This window comes from Felis catus, chromosome A3 (assembly GCF_018350175.1).
Source record: "Felis catus isolate Fca126 chromosome A3, F.catus_Fca126_mat1.0, whole genome shotgun sequence".
In the NCBI taxonomy this organism is placed as follows: domain Eukaryota; kingdom Metazoa; phylum Chordata; class Mammalia; order Carnivora; family Felidae; genus Felis; species Felis catus.
This window is the reverse complement of record NC_058370.1, coordinates 63,243,264-63,261,888: the sequence shown is the minus strand read 5'-3', so window position 1 is coordinate 63,261,888 and position 18,625 is coordinate 63,243,264. Positions and strand designations below refer to the sequence as shown.

The 18,625-nt window shown below is 39.6% G+C and overlaps 1 protein-coding gene across 8 annotated transcripts in view; it reads left to right on the top strand.

Annotated features, from left to right (window-relative positions):
* The window catches only part of THADA (THADA armadillo repeat containing), a 332,244-nt gene that overhangs the window by 139,480 nt on the left and 174,139 nt on the right, over window positions 1-18,625 (top strand). For all 8 annotated transcript variants that reach the window (XM_045054143.1, XM_045054144.1, XM_006930069.5 and 5 more), the window contains 2 exons: window positions 7,280-7,369; window positions 8,896-9,027. In XM_045054143.1, coding sequence (XP_044910078.1) covers window positions 7,280-7,369; window positions 8,896-9,027 — 222 coding nt within the window. The remainder of the gene's footprint in view (window positions 1-7,279; window positions 7,370-8,895; window positions 9,028-18,625) is intronic.

Genomic DNA, 18,625 nt, shown 5'->3' with positions numbered 1-18,625 from the left:
CCCAGAGAAAAGAAAAAATTCATAAAGCGTAGGTTTGAGGACATCTATATTAGAATGTTTTTCTTCTCTGGCTGATACGACTTACTCATTCATGGCCAGAATATTTACCAATCATCCAGTGTTTACATAGAATTGTGGTTTGTAGGAAGAGCGATGCAAGGAGGTATGAATATGGTCTCTTACCTATAGATATTTATGCTCTGGTTGAGGTGAAAAGATACATTCAGTGAATGTCCAGTGGGTCCATTGGGTCACCGTGTTCTACCCTCTCTCTAGTCCAGCCTATCTTCTCTTGACATATCTCTCTGCTGTTCAGAAACTTTCGATGCCTCTAAGACACAGGCAAAGCTGCTTAGTCTGGCGTTAACGTTTCTAAAAACTTGTATGCCGTCCTGTCTTTTCTACCTTCACATGTCATTGAATTCCTCGATTCATCCAGCCAGTGTATCTACCCAGTGGGATCCTGTACTTACCCACCCTCTCCATACTGTTTTCTCTCCGTTTTAATCCATTCTTACCAATTTTTCAGGACTCGTCTTGGTTTCCACGTTTCCCACAAACCATTCCCTAACCTCTCCGGCTCCCAGTGATATCTTTCCCAACTCCACTGTTACTGTAAGCTTCAGTTATTTGACCCTTCAACTGCCTTGCCCTACCTTGTTAGTTGTAGTCTATGCATGTGTCTTGTCTTCCTAACCAGATCTTAAGCCCCAAGAGCAGTGACTATCTCATATTGTTACTATCTTCCATAGGACCTAGCACAGTGCTTAACATGAAGTGTGTAGGTACTTAAAATATTTGCTACTTTCCTGAGAAAAATATGATCATACTACAGGTTTGATGAAGTAGAAATGAGAGGTAAGACTCACATGTTCCTGGATTCACATATGAACTGAAACAGTCTCGTGATTTGGGCCTTTTAAAATAAAGCTATAGGTTACAGGCAGCGCAAAACCTATGAGGTGCCCATGAACCGTAGGCGTTTGAGAATCAGTAGTGAGTGAAGTTTAAATTAGCCCCTTAGACAATTCTGATATCCTCCTACACCATACCTCTTGAGGCTCTGTTTTATAATACATGAGAATTGTTATAATGCATATCCTTCAGGCAGCACTCTGTACACATTTAGCCAACTCTTTAGTAGCCCTTGGCTGATGCAGACTTGAGATGATGCTAACCCGGTGAGTACTCAACTCTTCTGCATTTGCAGTGAATTGGAGCCCTGGTCAGAAATAGAGTTGACATTTTCTTAACAAGTTTCGAGAAGTCTGAGAATGCTAGAATAGAAAGCAATTCCTGTGTGCTCAGAGTACCTGAGCAAGGTCAGAATTCTCCTTAGAAAATAATTTCAGTTTTTCTTAAACCCTGTCAGATGCACAATTGGTGCTTCAGAGTCCTACATCATCAAGCATGGCGCAATAATTTTAAACAGAATATTTTTCTAAAGATGTAGTCAAAACCCAGCAAGTTATTAAGAACAAAACTGTTACTTAAAACATTCACCAAATGTTTAACTTTGAATAACGTACCTTCTTCATATATTCTGCAACATAGACAAGTTGATAAATACCTGCTAAGGTAACTGAATGAGGTAATTTGCTGTTTGGAACAATTAGTTTTAATTCAATGAAAACAATGACTATAGTTTGAGAATAGTAGCTCCACGACCCTTTTCTCTGGCAGTATTTGTGGTCAGCAGAGCCAGTTATTTACCAAGGCAATTTCTAGATCATGGTGATGCAATCATATGGTCTGCTTACATGAGAATATTTCTCTTTCTGACACAACCAAGAGATATCAGACCATTAAGGAGTGGCTTACTCCCCTGGAAATATTGATTCCTCAAGAAGACATATCCACCAGGCCTTGTGGTATAGATGGAGAGATTCTGTATGGGCTAGTGTATGCAGGGATTTCAATATTTAATTCATATAAAGTTTTAAGTGACCACTAAAAATGGAAACTGAGGAGTTTCCTGACCAGTTTTGCTTAGAGGTACTATAGAATGTAACAGTGGCCTGTAGCGGAATGTTTTTGTGGTCTCCCTGATAAAACACTGACCCTGCAAACCCCAGGTTTGCAATTTATTAACAAGGAAATTTACATGTCATTGTTTGTAAAAGTAACTTCACAACCAAAAAGCCTATCATTCAGGTTTGAAATCAATTACAGTCAACATACAATGGATTACTCTGCAGCCATTGAATGGAAAGAAATAGAACAGTGTGCCTGATATTGAATGATTTCTCAGGTAGAGTTTAAATGAAAAAAAAAAATCAAGGGGCATGACTGTATGTATAATATGCGTATTTGCTGGGGGGAAAAGGGCTAAACTGAAAGTAGGTACTTGTATAAACAAATTTTTTAAAAGGAAAGCAGAGATGCTTTTGCGTAGTTGTCTGTGAGGAGAGACACTGAGGGGTCTAGTGTGTCTGTGGGTTTTTTTTTTTAACATTTGTGTTTGTTATTTTTTTCCACAAAAATATCTAATTAAAAAAAATGAGCATATTTTTGCACAGATGTCCAATAAATGATCTATAATTTGGAAGGGAGTAAAGACTTTCTCTTATTTATAAAAAAATTGGTTTTACTGAATGTGAAATAGGTACAAAAGAAAATTTATATAGTGTGTATAAGCTATAAAGAGTAAGTAACTATGCAACAAACACTTTTAGGGGTATAAGTAATGGAGCATTTCTTTTGAAGCCCCTTATATATTCCTTCCTAATTCCATCTCCTTTCTTTTCCCCCATGGAGAAGTGATTGATTACTTTTGCCAATTTTATTTTACTTACTTCTTTGCTTTTCATTTTTTTTATCACTTAAATTTATTTCTCTAAGCAATGTATTATTGAGTGCTTTCTTGTAAACTGCATAGAAGGATTATATTGCTTGTATTCTTCTTTAACTTGCTCTTTTCACTTAACATTATGTTCCTGAGATACATCTGTTGATACATCTGTAGTTCATTGAGATTTACTGCTCTACAGTAACCCATTGTGTGAGTGTACAGTTAATCACTCTGCTATTGATAGACATATGGCTGCTATGCATATGCTGTACGAGCCTTCTGGTGCCCATGTCCAAGAGTTTATTAGGCCATTTACCTAGAAATAGCATTTGTGAATCACTGGCTAAACACATCCATGGCTTCCAAGAAAATGCCAGATTATTCTTAAAATTGTTGTAGTAATTTTTGTTTCCATCGACAGTGTCTAAGAGTTCCAATACTTGATATTGGATTTTTCAGTCTTTGCCAATTGCTCAGTATGATTGAGCATCTTATGTTTATTGGCCACTAATGTTTATTTTCTCTGAATTATGTTTTAACAGGTTTTACCATTTTTATATTGAGTTGTTTGTCTTTTAACTTACTGGTTTCACTGGAGTTCTTCACATACTCTAATACTAACTATATAACTCTCGGTTACATGCATTACACATTTTCTCTCCATTTGTGGCTTGGCAAATAAAATGTTTACTTCCATCATTTTAAAATCTTTTTATTATGGGAATTTTTAAAATATTTAAAAAGAAGAGAATAGTTTAACCCCTGCACATCCAGCACTTAACTTCAACGCTTATCAACATTGTGCCAATCTTTTTTTTTTTTTTTTAATTTTTTTTAACATTTTATTTATTTTTGAGACAGGGAGAGACAGAGCATGAACGGGGGAGGGTCAGAGAGAGGGAGACACAGAATCTGAAACAGGCTCCAGGCTCTGAGCTGTCAGCACAGAGCCTGACGTGGGGCTCGAACTCACAGACCACGAGATCATGACCTGAGCCGAAGTCGGCCGCTCAACCGACTGAGCCACCCAGGCACCCCCAACATTGTGCCAATCTTAATTTGTCCATTTCTTGTCCTGAGAAGGAGGTCACAGACATTGTGTCATTTTTTTTTCCTGTAAATACTTCAGGATGCATGACTGATTTGATAAGAGTTTAAAAAGAAATACCACCATACTATTATCACATCTGACAAAGTTAATAATTCCTTGATCTTCAACTTTTGCTAATTGTCTTAGCAATGTCTTTTTATGGGGTGCCTGGGTGGCTCAGTTGGTTAAGCAGCCGACTTCAGCTCAGGTCATGGTCTCACAGTCCATGAGTTCGAGCCATGCATCAGGCTCTGTGCTGCCAGCTCTAAGCCTAGAGTCTGCTTCAGATTCTGTCTCCCTCTCTCGATACCCTTACCCCAACTCACGTTCTGTCTCTCTCTCTCTCTCTCTCTCTCTCTCTCAAAAGTAAATAAACATTAAAAAAAATTAAAAGAAAAAAAAGAGAAATGTCTTTTTATAATTAGTTTGCTAGAATCAGGATCCAAAGGCCACAAGTTGTGTTTAGTCTTTTTTTGGCCTCAAAAGTCAGTTAAGTCTCTTAGTCTCTTTTATTCCATAATGTTTGATACTACTCCTCTGTCAAAAGTGCTTTGTACATGAGTTATTTTGTGTTTTTATTTGTGCTTTGTTTTCTTTTTTTGGTGTAAAAATTTTAAAAACTATTAACTGATGCAGTTGAATATAGAAATTTTTCCTACTAGTTGATGCTTTTGGGTCTTGTTTAATAAATTCTATTCTCTACAGTTTTCTTAATGGGTTTGGCAGTTTTGCCTTTTAAGTTTTGAATTCTCAAGGATTTAATTCTGTATGTAGTGGGAGGTTGGGATCCAGTTTTCATCTTGTCTGTGTGGATACTTGGTTGTCAGAGCCCTGGTGATCTTTACAGTACCACCATCTGTGGCACCAGCCCTTTCAAAAGTCAAGTTCTCGTGCATATGCGTGTCTGCTCCCGTGCTCTTGATTCTGATTTTGGGCCTACTTGTCACCACAGTGTCCTGATTACTAAAGTTTTATAATATTTCTCACTACTTGGTTAGGTGAGTCCTCCCTCCTTGCTCTTCAAGATTATCTTTGCAACCACCGGCCCTTGATGCATCTATATACATTTTAAAACCTGCTTGTCCAGTTACACACATACACATGCACAATTATTATTTTTATTGGAATTACATTGAATTTGGTGAGAATTTCCTCCTTATAATATTGAATCTTTTTTTAAAAAAAAATATTGAGTCTTCTTGTTCATGAACTTGGTGCATCTCTCCTATTTAAGGCCTGTATCTTTTCTTACGGCATCTCCCTATTAAAATTATGATACACCAATGTAGAAGAAAAAGAATTTTGTTGGGGCGCCTGGGTGGCGCAGTCGGTTGAGCGTCCGACTTCAGTCAGGTCACGATCTCGCGGTCCGTGAGTTCGAGCCCCGCGTCAGGCTCTGGGCTGATGGCTCAGAGCCTGGAGCCTGTTTCCGATTCTGTGTCTCCCTCTCTCTCTGCCCCTCCCCCGTTCATGCTCTGTCTCTCTCTGTCCCAAAAATAAATAAATGTTGAAAAAAAAATTAAAAAAAAGAAAAGAAAAAAGAATTTTGCACCTGAAACTAGTGTAACATTGTATGTCAACTATAAAAAAAAATAAATCTGAAAAAGAGAAAAAGAGAACCTGCCTGTACCTCACACCATACACAAAAATTAATTTAAGATGGATCATGGACCTCAAGATAAAAGCTAAAAGTATAAAACGTTTAGAGGAAAACGGAATATCTTTGTGATATTGGGATGGGCAAAGATTCCTTAAGCCATAGAAAGCATGAATCATAAAAGAAAAAAATTGATTCAGTTATTGGTCTGAAAACTTCTACTCATCAAAAGACATTATTAAAATAAATTGGCAAGCCACAAACTAAGAAAAAGTACATGTAATGCACTTGTATGGCAAAAGAAACAAGCATCCTAATATAAAAATAGACAAAAATCTTGGATACTTGACAAAAGACCATATCAATAGCCAAAGCACATAAAGAGTGTTCAGTATCATCATTAGTCATCAAGGAAATGTAAGTCAAAGTCTCAGGGATATTCTACTATATACCGGCTAGGATGGCTAATGTGAAAAAAAAGAAAGACAACAGCAAAAGTTGGAAAGGATGTAGGGTCATTAGAACTCTTGTTTATTGTTGATGGGAATATAAATGCTATAATTATTTTGGAAAACTGTCAGTTTCCTAGAATGTTAGATATGCTGAAATTTTATTTTCAGATATTTATTCAAGGGAAATGAAAACAGATGTTGACAAAAGCCTTGTATAAGAATGTTCCTAGCAGCTTTATTCATAATAGCCTACAAATGGAAATAGCCCATTTCTGTTGAGAGGAGAATTGGTAAACAAACCTGTATATTCATACAACGGAATACTACTCAACAAAAAAAGAATCATACTATTGTTGCATCAAATACCATGGATAAACTTTATGCTGACTGAAAAAGGCCTCAGACGCAAAAAACTTAGGTTGTGTATTACTACATTTATACAAAATTCTAGAATAGACAAAACCAAATTGTAATAGAAATCAAATCATTGGTTGTTTTGGGTATTGAGAGTTGACTGGGAGAGGGCACAAGCTAACTTTCTGAGATGATGGAAATTTTATGAGTCTTCATAGGAGTGTGGGTTACATGAGTATAAGCATTTGTGAAACCCGATTGAATGATCTTGTCAGAATTCAAGAGTATAAAGATGGAAAGGTAATCCTCACAGGAGTCAGCTGGGATTGGGTATCCAGAACCATACACGCCAAGTCTGTGCTTCTGATACCCATACTCCGGACCAGTGGTTTTCAACTGGGGACCATTTTGCCCCTCAGGATACATTTCACATTGTCCAGAGACATTTCTGATTGTCATAACTGGGCGGGGGTGAGGTGGTATTGTATTACTGGTATTTGGTGGGTAGAAGCCATGGAGGCTGCTAAACATGCTACCGTCACATGACAGTACCCCACAACAAAAAATTGTCTGGTCCAAAATGTCACCGGTGCCAGCTTGGAGAAACCTGTTCTAGATCTGTCCTTATTATGGAAGCCAAGTCAACCTCAGCCAACCAGGTGTTGACTCTATTCATAGTCCACGTCAGTTGTGGAAACAGCATTTGCACAAATTACCTATTTCTTCCCCAACAGAATTTAATATCAAATATTTGTGAATATACATAATCTTAAATTTTGAGAGAAAGGTCCATGTGTTAAGAGCACTTCCAAAATCAAAATTAAATGTTTTGTTTGATTGTTAAATTCTTAAGGTAAGGTTTTGTTCTTAACTTTTGTTTCATTAAATATCCACGTGCATGATCTTGGTTATCTTTCTTTAAATAGAATAAAGAAGCTTTATCATTAAATCAGAGGAAATAAATGATAGTAATTTTTTTTTTCTTCCCTCTACAGAATGACAGGAAGCGAATTTTTTTCTCGTTTCCCAGAACTCTATCCTTTTCTTCTCCAGCAGCTGGAAGCTGTAGCTAATACTGTGGACAGGTAAGAGAATAGGGTGGGACACAGTAAGATCGAGGGAGTGAATTACTTCATTCATCGAGACTTTTTCCCTCCAGGCAACAGTATTTAATCCCCTCCTTCCTTGTAACATAGCTGGGTTTTTTAAAACTACTTCTTTATTACATTATGTTGCCAGATTCTCTGCAGTACTCCTGTACCTGAAAAGTTGTATAAAATCCTGTTTTTATACTATATTTTATATTTTTAAAATCCTGTTTTATATTGTCTTATCAAATGTAATACTATTTTTTCAGGAACCAGCTTCTTAGAAGCACATGGTGATTTCTTCTAGAAATCATTTTCTTCCCATGATATTTAAAAATCTATGTGTTTACAAATGGCCAATAAACACATGGAAAGATGCTCAGCATCACTGGTTATCTGGGAAATGCAAACCAAAACCTCAGTGAGATGCCCCTTCACACCGGGCAGGATGGTACTATCAAAAAGGGGGGTGGGGTGCCTGGGTGGCTCAGTTAAGTGTCTGACTTTGGCTTGGGTCATGATCTCATGGTTGGTGGGTTCAAGCCCCACATCGGGCTCTGTGCTGACAGCTCAGAGCCTGGAGCCTGCTTCAGATTCTGTCTCCCTCTCTCTCTGCCCCTCCCCTGCTCGTGCTCTCTGTTTCTCTCTCTCTTTCTCTCTCTCTCAAAATAAATAAATAAACTTAAAAATTAAAAAAAAAAAGTTAAAAAAAATAAAAATCTGTGTGTTTACGTACTGAGTTTGCTGTCACAAACACCTGCCATTTTTTTCTTACTGGCCTGCTACAGTTGACCATTGTGACCTTAAGCAAATAGCTGACTAATCTGGTCACCTGTGATCAGAAATGGTACCAGCCCACCTGAGCAAAGGTGGTCAGTGACCCTGGAAACATAAAATGAAGCCATTCAGAGGGCTTCCAGTCCGATCAGGGCAGATAGCAAAGTTTACCATTGTGCTTTCAATCACATTCTGTACTGATGGTGGAATTGTTAGAATGGACATCTTAGAACATGGGCTTTTTTATTCTTCTAGCAGTGTTTGCACTTGATATGAATTCATACTAATTATCCGTAATGGGAAAGCAAAGTAACATCAATGAATTTTACTTCTGTTTATGATACATTTCCTCACATGAGTAATTTGTACAGACAGGCTTTTCTGGCCCCAGTAAGGGACTGTTCAAGCTTTCATAAGTACATTTGGCTGTTGAACGTTTCACATTGCATATTCTGGAACAGCCACCTCTCTACTGTATGAACAGCTCAAATCAAAACACAGACGCAAATTAACAGTTAGCTTTGAGAAGAGTCGTGTGCAAAAGCCCAAACCATGGCTTTGCCGGTAGCTCTTCCTTATTTGCACATTAGGAAAACATGAGGTAAACGGAGGGAAGAGAAGGAAAGCTATCTTCTGATCATAGGGAGTCTCACTTGATATTCAGAATTATTTAATGAGAAAAATGTTTGAAGAAAGTACTGCACCTCTTAAATTTTAAATATTTTATGTACAATAATTTTTTTCAGTGATGCAGGAGAACTAAACCGTCATCCAAGCATGTTTCTCTTACTGCTGGTGTTGGGGAGACTCTACCCTTCCCCGATGGACGGCACCTATTCCACTCTCAGCATGGCACCTTTCATTCCCTTCATTATGAGGTAGCATGTGTTTCCTGGAAATAATGGGGTGGGTATGGGGGCCTTATGGGGTATTATAACTTGTTCTTATTTCAGAAACTACAGATTTTTTTTTTTTTTTACTTTGTTGGGGGGTGGTCTTGTCAAAGCAGGGGCCTGAGGGTTATTGCCATTGCCCCCAGGTGGTCTCCAACGTTTCAGAGGAAGGTGCCTCTGTCTTGGGTGCGGAAGTCCATATCCACTGTTTAAGTAATGTTTCCTTGGCACTCTGCTTGCTAACGGATGTGATCGGAGATACCTGCTTTTAAAAACCATAGCCTGGGTATCTGCAGTAAGCCCTGTGTTGAGCCTGGCCAGCATGGGGCAGGCTCGGTCCCGGTGTTATATCCCCTGTTCAAGGTGTTGAAGAGAACATTTGTCTCTTCACTCCAAAGGGGTTTGCTAGTGGGTGCGAGGGGTAGCATCTAGAGGGCAGTGCTGCGTGGCACAAATTCATTTCCTGCTCAACTTCTCTTTCAAGCTTGGGGCACCTGACAAAGAGCCATGCATATGGATTATACATGGAATCAGATGACAGCAGGCTTTCCTACTTCTAGAGCCTATTACCCCTTTCTCTGTTAGAGTTTTTGAGGCATTGCCAACTTCTTATCACCTTTTTCATTTTCAATCAAAGGCATCAAGAAATAGGCTTCCAAAAAAGTATTGAAATTTTCTTTTGAAACATTTCAGAAGCACAGTCATATTACTTAGCTTTTACCTTTCTGTTTGCCTCTTGATAAAATAGCACTTTCATTTTTATTTATCTACCAAAATGGAAATAGACTTAGAGCTGAATGGTAAGATACACCAAACTCAGGAGAATGTGTTTGTTATTTATGTGGCATCCTGGGTTCCACTTCCTGGTTTCACAGAGCTGACTGATGCGTTCTAATGTGAGAAACCATTAAACACGAGATGCTGGCATACGATTGCTGTAGCCATTTGTTTGCGCCAAGCTCTGGCTGTGGCTGTGTTGTTATCTCTGATCACAGAGATGACTCACTCAGATTGGTTTTTGTTTCCTGATACACAAAGTTACCAGTCTCTTGGATCCAGCATTTTGGTGATTCATTTTAGGAATTTGGGTCGTAAATTTTTTACTTTCAGGAGCATTTAGAAATTGTACTTTCACACATAACTGGAAAGAACTGAAAAATGTTTCAGCAGGTTGATGGGGCGGGGGAGAAAGGCACATGGTCAGAATCACAGCGTCCATTAGAAACAAAGACGTGCCTTAGAACTTTGTCATCCTGTGTTGAGGACGTTCAATTTATGGAAGCTCATCACTAACCAGTGTTATGTGTTGCATCCTAGAAACCAGAAATTACTACTTTGAAAGTATCCTTCCTGCTATTTGTTAGTATAATCAGTATATTTCAGTATATTTATTAGTATAATCAGAATGCTCATCTTATTATATTCCAAGCACTTATTATATAACAAAGATCACATTAATATAATTTAAATATTGCCGTAAAGCCAGTGTCCTCAGTGTATCGTTTTTAATTTATTTTTATTTCTGTTATGTTTATTTTGAGAGAGAGGGTGGGGAGAGCAGAGGAAGAGAGAGAATCCTAAGCAGGCTCCGTGCTCTCAGCAGAGAACCCAACATGGGGCTCGAACTCACTAACCGATAGATCATGACCTGAGCCGAAATTAAGAGTCAGACGCTTGACTGACTGAACCACCCAGGAGCCCTAATGTATCATTTTTTTAAACTCAAAAGGCACAAAGTATCCATTTTACTGCCCTTCCAGGGAAAATGCTTTGGTCAACGGTTGCTTTCTACCCAAATAAAGATTCATCCAGTGCCACCAAATAGCATGAGTGCCACAATTGATTCCTTAGAGAATCAATAGGCTCTGATTTATTGAATGAATGTCCATTTGTGGTATAGAGCAGTTTTCTCAAACTTTAAGAGGTAACCTATCACTTAGGAATCTCATAAATTCTGGTTCACTAGGTCTGGAGTGGGTCCCGAGGGTCTACCTTTCAAACAGACTTCCAGGTAATGCTGATGCTGTTAGTCTATAGATCACGCTTTGAGTACCAAGATTAAATTTGGGATATTAAACATTAAACATTATCAGAACCCCTCCCCTACCCCTGCACACACAATTTTAATAAATTAGACAGTAGTCGGCTCATACTTGGTACTTGATTAGGCTATTCAGAAGGTTTATGAGAAGTAGATTTTGACCCAGGAATGCAGAAAACAAGCAAAAGAGTATTCTGAGCAAGAGAGGTTAGCAGGAAGTACACCAACGTCTGTTGAACCTTGACTATTTGCCAGGCACCGAACTGGGCGTTTTGCTTACAATGACTCTGAGAGGAGGTGTTATCACCCCCACTTTCCTGTTGAGGAAATTGAGGTTCAGAGAGCAAGTCAGGTACAGAGCTAGATATGAACCCAAGAACATAGGGTTGTCAAGAGTGTCGGGTGTACTCTTTCTATTACACCAAAATAACCAGCTCCCTTTTGTGTAGCCAAGAGTAGTGGCTACACTGAGTAAGTGATTGGGCAATTAGGAGGGAGGAGGAGCAGTTAGGAGGGAGGAAGATCCGGAGTTGGTGGATCTGAGTGTAGGCTGTTTTTAGAATGTAGAAGTCATGTCCCCACTAGCACTGGTGAGGATGGCTTGATCAGATGCAGCCTTTCTCTCAGGCTCACATCTGCAAGATCATTGCCGTAGGTAGCAGGGTTGGTCTGTGACCAGGTATGGAGAAGCTGGCTTAACTTTCTTGACCATCTTTTGTGATAAAGTGGAAGGATCCTAGACTTGGAGTTCAGTCAAAACTCCAGTTTGGGGTTTCATCAACCTAGTACAGGGGCAACCCCATGCTACCCTAAAATGTTCACAATCACTCTGGGCAGATGAGCCAAAAACAGATTTTTAGCAAATAGTGAACTTAGGGGTGCCTGGGTGGCTCAGCTGGTTAAGTGTCCAACTTCAGCTCGGGTCATGATCTCACGGTTCGTGAGTTTGGACCCCCATTGGGCTCTGTGCTGACAGCTCAGAGCCTGGAGCCTGCTTTGGATTCTGTGTCTCCCTCTCTCTCTGCCCCTCTACTGCTCATACTCTGTCTCTCAAAAATGAATAAATGCTAAAAAAAATTTTTTAATAAATAAAAAATACTGAATTTGATAAAAGTGTACTCATTTGATTTAAATTACTTCTGAGAAAATTATTCATGAAGGAAGTGAAAGATTGCCTATTATTTTAGGCAATATTTGCAGTTCTAGTGATGGTAAAGAGTGGCTTATTTTGACTTGGGATAATAGCTGAAAAGATGGATGTATGCATGAGTGGATAGGCAGTGCTTTATTTTTATAACATTGCCGGTGTTAATTTACGTACTTGGAAGAGTCTAATCAGGCTCTTGGATAGTCTGCGTTTAGTGAAATAGAAATTCTTCAGCTAGTAGGAGTGCCACAAAGGTTGCTCTGACCATGCTAAAGTGAGTTGCACAATAAGAAGATTAAAAGCCCCAGTGACAGCTTATTTCCCTTTGACTTATGTATACATACCTGCCATTTCCTTCCTCTCTGTAAGATGTCTGTGGGTATTGTTCGTATTTTTGTCCCTTTTCCCACATTTGGGAGTATAAGCTTGTATCTGCTGATCTGCTTTGTTGACTTAAACCTTAGAAGTTCTGATTTGGGTTTTCCAAAGTGATGCCTGTTGCAGTTATGCTTGTTGCATCATCTTGGAAGAGAAATGATAATGCTCATCACAATGTTTTGTTTACAAGTTTGTTTTTTTTTTTTTTAACCCAGGATATTTTATGTGTCTGCTGCTGTGCTGGGTGCAGATTCACAGCCCTCTACCTTGCAAATATGATGCCTTCCATTTAAGACCATTCACCCTTTAGTTCAAATACCACAGAGCAGAGTGACTTATACTTTAAAGGGGACCCTGACTGGCTCCCCGAATATGTCCTGCTTGTCTAGGGCTTTCTACAGACCAGAATATCTCTGTATGTGTACCTTTGAATTCCCTTTCACAAAGGAGTTTCAAGTTTGAATTGAAAAGCTATAGGAAACTGAGTATGCCCCAAACCTAGACCACAGTGTGGAGTCCTGAACAGAGCAAAGGCCCTGGATTTTAGAGACCTGGTTCTGTCTGAGTTCTGCCACTGACTGACCAGCTGCAACACTTGGACAAGGATCTCTCCCCTCTCTGGACCCGTGTGTACCTGTGTGTGTGAGGGTGTCCACTGAGACAGAGAGCCCCTTCTATTGCTGACAACACATCTCAGCATTGGATTAATACCCATGAGAGATACCCCTCCACTGCCTTTTATTCATTCTTCTGGGTGCTTTCAAAAGGATCTGCAACCCCCCCCCCCCCCATTTGGGGCTTATTTTCATTGTGAAGGACTTTCAATATGTCTTTCCTCCAATCATTTCACCTTAGATAACTTTTCAGGGAAATATGCCGTTCTTTTCTCTGAAAAATATTGAGGTGCAAATAACAATACAATCTTAAATACATGGCAGTGGAAATCACCTATAGGGACCTGTGCTGACTTGTGTAGTTGAGATATTTAAAAACCCAGCCAACAGTAAAAAAATTGGAAAATACATGTTTTATACATTTAAAAAATATTTCATGAGACCTTTGGATTGTACCAGTCTTAAAAAGGGAAGAAGGGTGGTAGGAGGTACAAATTCTAAGAGTTAGGCCTTTTAAGCCTGTGATATTGAGAAATAATATTGACCCTTGTTTTCTGGTCTTCGAAAGTTACATAATTCAAGGATTACCATGTTACTCCTTGCCCATGTTATGGAGTTGAAGAAACTTGTTTTCCTTGGTGTAGAGTTGGGGTTTTTGCAGTAGACAATAGATGGCCTCTACCTTCATTTGTGATTGTAATACTGGGAACTCCCTTTCAAGGCTGGAGGCCCATTTCTATCTGCTCTGTCTTCCCAGGATCCTTGTAGATAAGTAGAGGGCTGACTTTGCCTTACGGAGAGATAAACAGGCAGAGGGCTGCTAAAACACTGCTGGAAAGGAAGACCTGCCCTCCTCCCTTTTTGTTCACTTCAAGCCTGGCTCATCTCTCTCTCTGAATGGCAGTGGAATAGCATTTGTTCCTTAAACCTCTTATCCTAGTATTCATCATTATTGTATCATCACATAATTTGTATGCTCAGTGCTTATTCTCTCCAAGTAAATCTTAACCTCTTTCCATGTAGAAGCCACTCTGGGTTTTTTGGTTTGTTTTTGTTCCTTGGTACCTCTCTCTGCCTTGCCCAGGTTTGGGCACAGAGACTGAATTATTAACCTAGAAATGAGAGTAATTGTAAATTGGGACATTTTGTGTCTTAGCAGATCTGTGTATCTGTGAAATACGTAGGGACTCCTAGTCCTCCAGTATTGGAGCCACATTTCATATCTCACTGGTTAATGGTTTTGTAGAAAGGAAGGTCTGCTGGGTCTTGTGTTTTACCTGGCCTTTGAGGAGTCTGTAGGAGCTCTGACATTTACTTTTATTTTGCTTCACCTCTCTGACCCTCTGTTTCCTTATGTATCAGATTAAAGTATTAGATATTGTGTAGGTCCTCTCCTGCCTCATGGGCCTGTGACCTGAGGCCTTCCTGGCCTCTGAAGCCCTTTTCCCTGACTGCTGTCTGGCAAACTGCTCTGGAGACCCACCTGCTGCAGGGTTTAGCACTAAACAAGAGGAGACTGGATTGGTAAGAATGGAAGAAGGAGGGTGATGTTGTGTTTTTTTTGTTTTTGGCTGTTTTGTTTTGTTTTTGCTGAAAGTCATAGAACTATCTATAAAAATGCCTTCCCGATTATTATGGCATGAATAAGAAGGCCCTTGTGTGCTTCAGGCTGTCAATCTATATAATGGGGATAATACTACTTACAAAATAGCAGATAAAAGTCCCTTTGGTTTGCTTTTTAAGAAAAATTCTATACAGAGGAAGGGGTTGATGGTGATAGGAAGAGGGCCGACTTTTTAAACTTCTGCTTTGGCTTGTCCCAACCAGTAAACTGGAAGGAAGGCCCTGTAGCTAGATGCAGGGGAGCAGATTAAAAAAGAGTGCACTGTCGTCCTGTTGATGGCAAATTCCTGGACCCAGGTAACTTATAGCCTCAGGTACTTATGAACCTAGATCCATGTCAGTAATTTGGGTGAAATGTGGGATGGGAATATTCTGCTGGGAGCTTGCAGAAGGATTTTTAAAAGACAAGGGGAAAGGCATACTTTATCAGTGACCAAACAGTTGTATTGATATTGATTGTTTTAGACTGAGTCATTCAATGTATTACTTGCAAGAGCTTTACACTTTGTTTGCTGAGGTCAAGTAAGGATTCCCTAAGAATAAGTCAGCTCACTGTTTTGATGGGATTGCCAGTCCGATAGATGAAGGCAATGCTGCTTTATTCAACATTTGAATTACTTACTTAAACGAACACAGACTAGGTCACATGCTTATCAGGTTTGTATATAACATAAATATAAGTGGTGATAGAATCAAAGTTCAAAATAGTCTTTAAGCATGGGCGTAACGCAAACTCAGGCTAGTGGCCATTACTTCTATGTGGCTGGGGAAGAAGGGGATAAACTTGAGGAAGTGTATACTAGGAGCCTCAATTTTATTTGTGGTGTGTTCTTAAGGTAGGTTCTGGGCAAGTGGTTGATTGTCATAGTATTCTGTATACTTATTTTGTATTTGATATGTCTGACATTGTTCATAATTTAAAAACAAGATTCAAAAGAGTCTTGAAAGACTGGATCGATAGGCTGAGATGATCAAGATGACATTTAGTAGAGATAGGTATCATATTCTGATTTTCTAAAGAAAAGCCAATGTTGTGTACCTACAGCATGAGAGCTGTCTGGCTCCCTAGCAGTTTTTACGAAAACATCTTGGGGAGTAGGCTTTCCTGGTGAGCCCTGAGGAAGCAGTTGCTGCTTCCAGATAGTGGAAACTGTAGTCCCCCTGAATTCTTCTGGTCAGATTAAACCTACATCCTTGTGCCTATTGTGTTGTTGTGCTCTGGGCTTCCCATTTTAGGAGGGTCACTGATAAACTAATATTTATCCAGAGGAGGTGACCAAGATGAGGAGGAAGCTTAACATCTGGAAATAGTTAGACTGGAAAAGACTTAAAGGCAACATGGTAATGGTCTTTACACACTTGAGAGGCGGCCATATGGCAGAAGGCACATAATTTCTTTCTTGTGCTCCCAATGGGAAAGTAAGAGATAGATTTCAGATTTTAACATAAAGAAGAATTTTGTGAAAGTTAGCAAGAGAGTGAACAGATTTCCATAATGCTGAGCTGCTGGTCATTGAAAGCATTCAAGAAGAACTGATCCCTTGTTGGGCTTTCTGTAGTACATCTGAGATGACCAGCAGGGCATCTTTTTGAGATGTTTTATTTCAGATCAGCTGAACAACTCAGGTTGTTGGGGTGCCATTCTTGTCATGGCCCACAAGGTCACAGTGGTCTACTCCTACAGGGTGCCCTCCAGCAGTTAATTCACTTAAATTTAGCTTCTAAGTAACTTCTATAACTTTGTTCTGGATAGTTCTGAAAACATTTTTTTGGCCTATGGGATGTTATGTCTGAAAAGCATTCCTTATTAATTTAATTATCTTTTTTGTGGTTGCTATATTTTTCTCCATTCCAGATGTTGGCCTAAACCACATTTGTTTTCTGACAAGTACAAGGAACATCTGAGTCTTTGAGAAGAGTCAGAGATGCTTTTCTGAAAAGTGATTAAAATAGATAACTCTTTGTTGCCCAAACTTCCTGAAGGATCTTCTTTGAACAGAGATGCCTATAGAGAGAACACAAGCGTCCTCAAGCCTAGCCCATTACAAGAAGAGACAACTGAGAATAGGTCTTTGCTGGTGCTGTTAATGGAGAGCTTGTTCCCACCTGGCCAGCCTGGAGGTCCAGCAGAACTCCGCCCCTCCCGTGGTTACTGCTAAATTCCACGAGCCTTAGAGATTGGGCTTAAAGGTCAGAAATGTCCCTATACCATCTTGATCTGCCAGCAATGGAGGCATGAAAGGAAGGGAACTGCCATCCTATCAGTGTGTGGAAACTCTGACCTCTGGTTTTACTAATGTGACCCTGATACCAGTTCCAGCTTTGGGCAAGATGTCAAGGTGCAGATGTTCAGTTCCCCTTGGGGGGGGGGGGGTTCTGGCTTTTCCATTTTCCCCTCTGCCTCTAAGCCAAACCTGTGCTCACTTCTTCCTTTCATACAGATATGTTAAAGACCCGAGTCTTTAACTTCCTTGGGACTACTTGTTGTATTATAGAGGCATACATTTTTAAATAAAGCAATGACCGTTGGTTTTGGAGTTTTAGGCCTTATACAGGGGAGGACCTAAAAGCAGAGACTGGAAGGTTGTTTCCTAATGCTGGTTAATTCACACTTCATGCAGCTACCTGCTCCATCTCCTTTTTACCTTCGCCCTGTCTACCTAGTGCTTCATGTGGAGTACTGTGCTCATGGCCTTCTGAACTTCTGAATTCTACCCAGGGGTAGCTGAGCTTCAGCATGTGAAATCAAATCATGTTTCCTGTATTGTGTAGCTTTTTTTTGCAAAGAGTACTGGCATAAAAGGATACTCTGTCATCCGTCACTGATTTTTATCTCTTAGTTCCTAGAGAGGGGCCTGGCCAACTTCATCTCTGGTGCCAGATCTCTTTAAGACCATTTTCTAAATATGTTTTTGAGCAAAAGGAATGAGGAATTCACCTCTTACGGAATGCATTGACAAAGCAAGCTGAAAAAACAAAACTTGTAGAGACCAGCTTTTCTTCGGTGTTATCTGCTACTTCAACAGGCCAATTCAGGTCATGTTAGAACAAGTGATTTGATCTGCAAACAGCTTCATTCTTAGGTGAAATATTTGATAATGATGATAATCCATGGCCTATTGCTGCCATTCACTCTAAAAGTTAGAATCCAATCAGTTAATAGATTAACAAAGTAGTTGTTAAATATCCATTGCATACCTAGCTAGCGTTAGGTCTCTGGTAAGATGCAAAGTAAAGGAAGAAAGCATTCATCCTTGAAGAACTTATGGCCTAGCTAGTGAGATAAAACCCATGCTTCTGCACCTGACATAGTGAATTTTAACCACTGAATTATGTGACAGATACACTAAGGGCCAAGGGCCAGTAAATAAGGGGAAGAGTGCCAGTGTTCTTGGAGAAGTTCAGGAGGCTCTCCCAAGTAGCAAGGCAGGAAAAGAAGGGAATTCAGTTTTCTTTCTTGAGGGCTTTCAGAAATCTCCCATGGTGATTAGCAGCTCATGCAAAACGAGAGAAAAGCCATGCTGTCTACCATGTAGACTGTTGGATCTAACAAGAGAAAGATTGTGGTAGAGAGTTTTATGATTCATAACTTGGAAGTCATTGTAAGGAGCCTTGCTTCCACTTGAATCAAGGATGACCCAGGAAATTCAGAAAATAAATGGTTTGCTGTTTAACAAGGGACACCGATGGTAGAGAATCTTGGCTAATTTTAATAAAGGACAGCATTTGCTCCGAGGTATACATTTAAGGCATATGGAAATAATAACTAGTAGGAGGAAA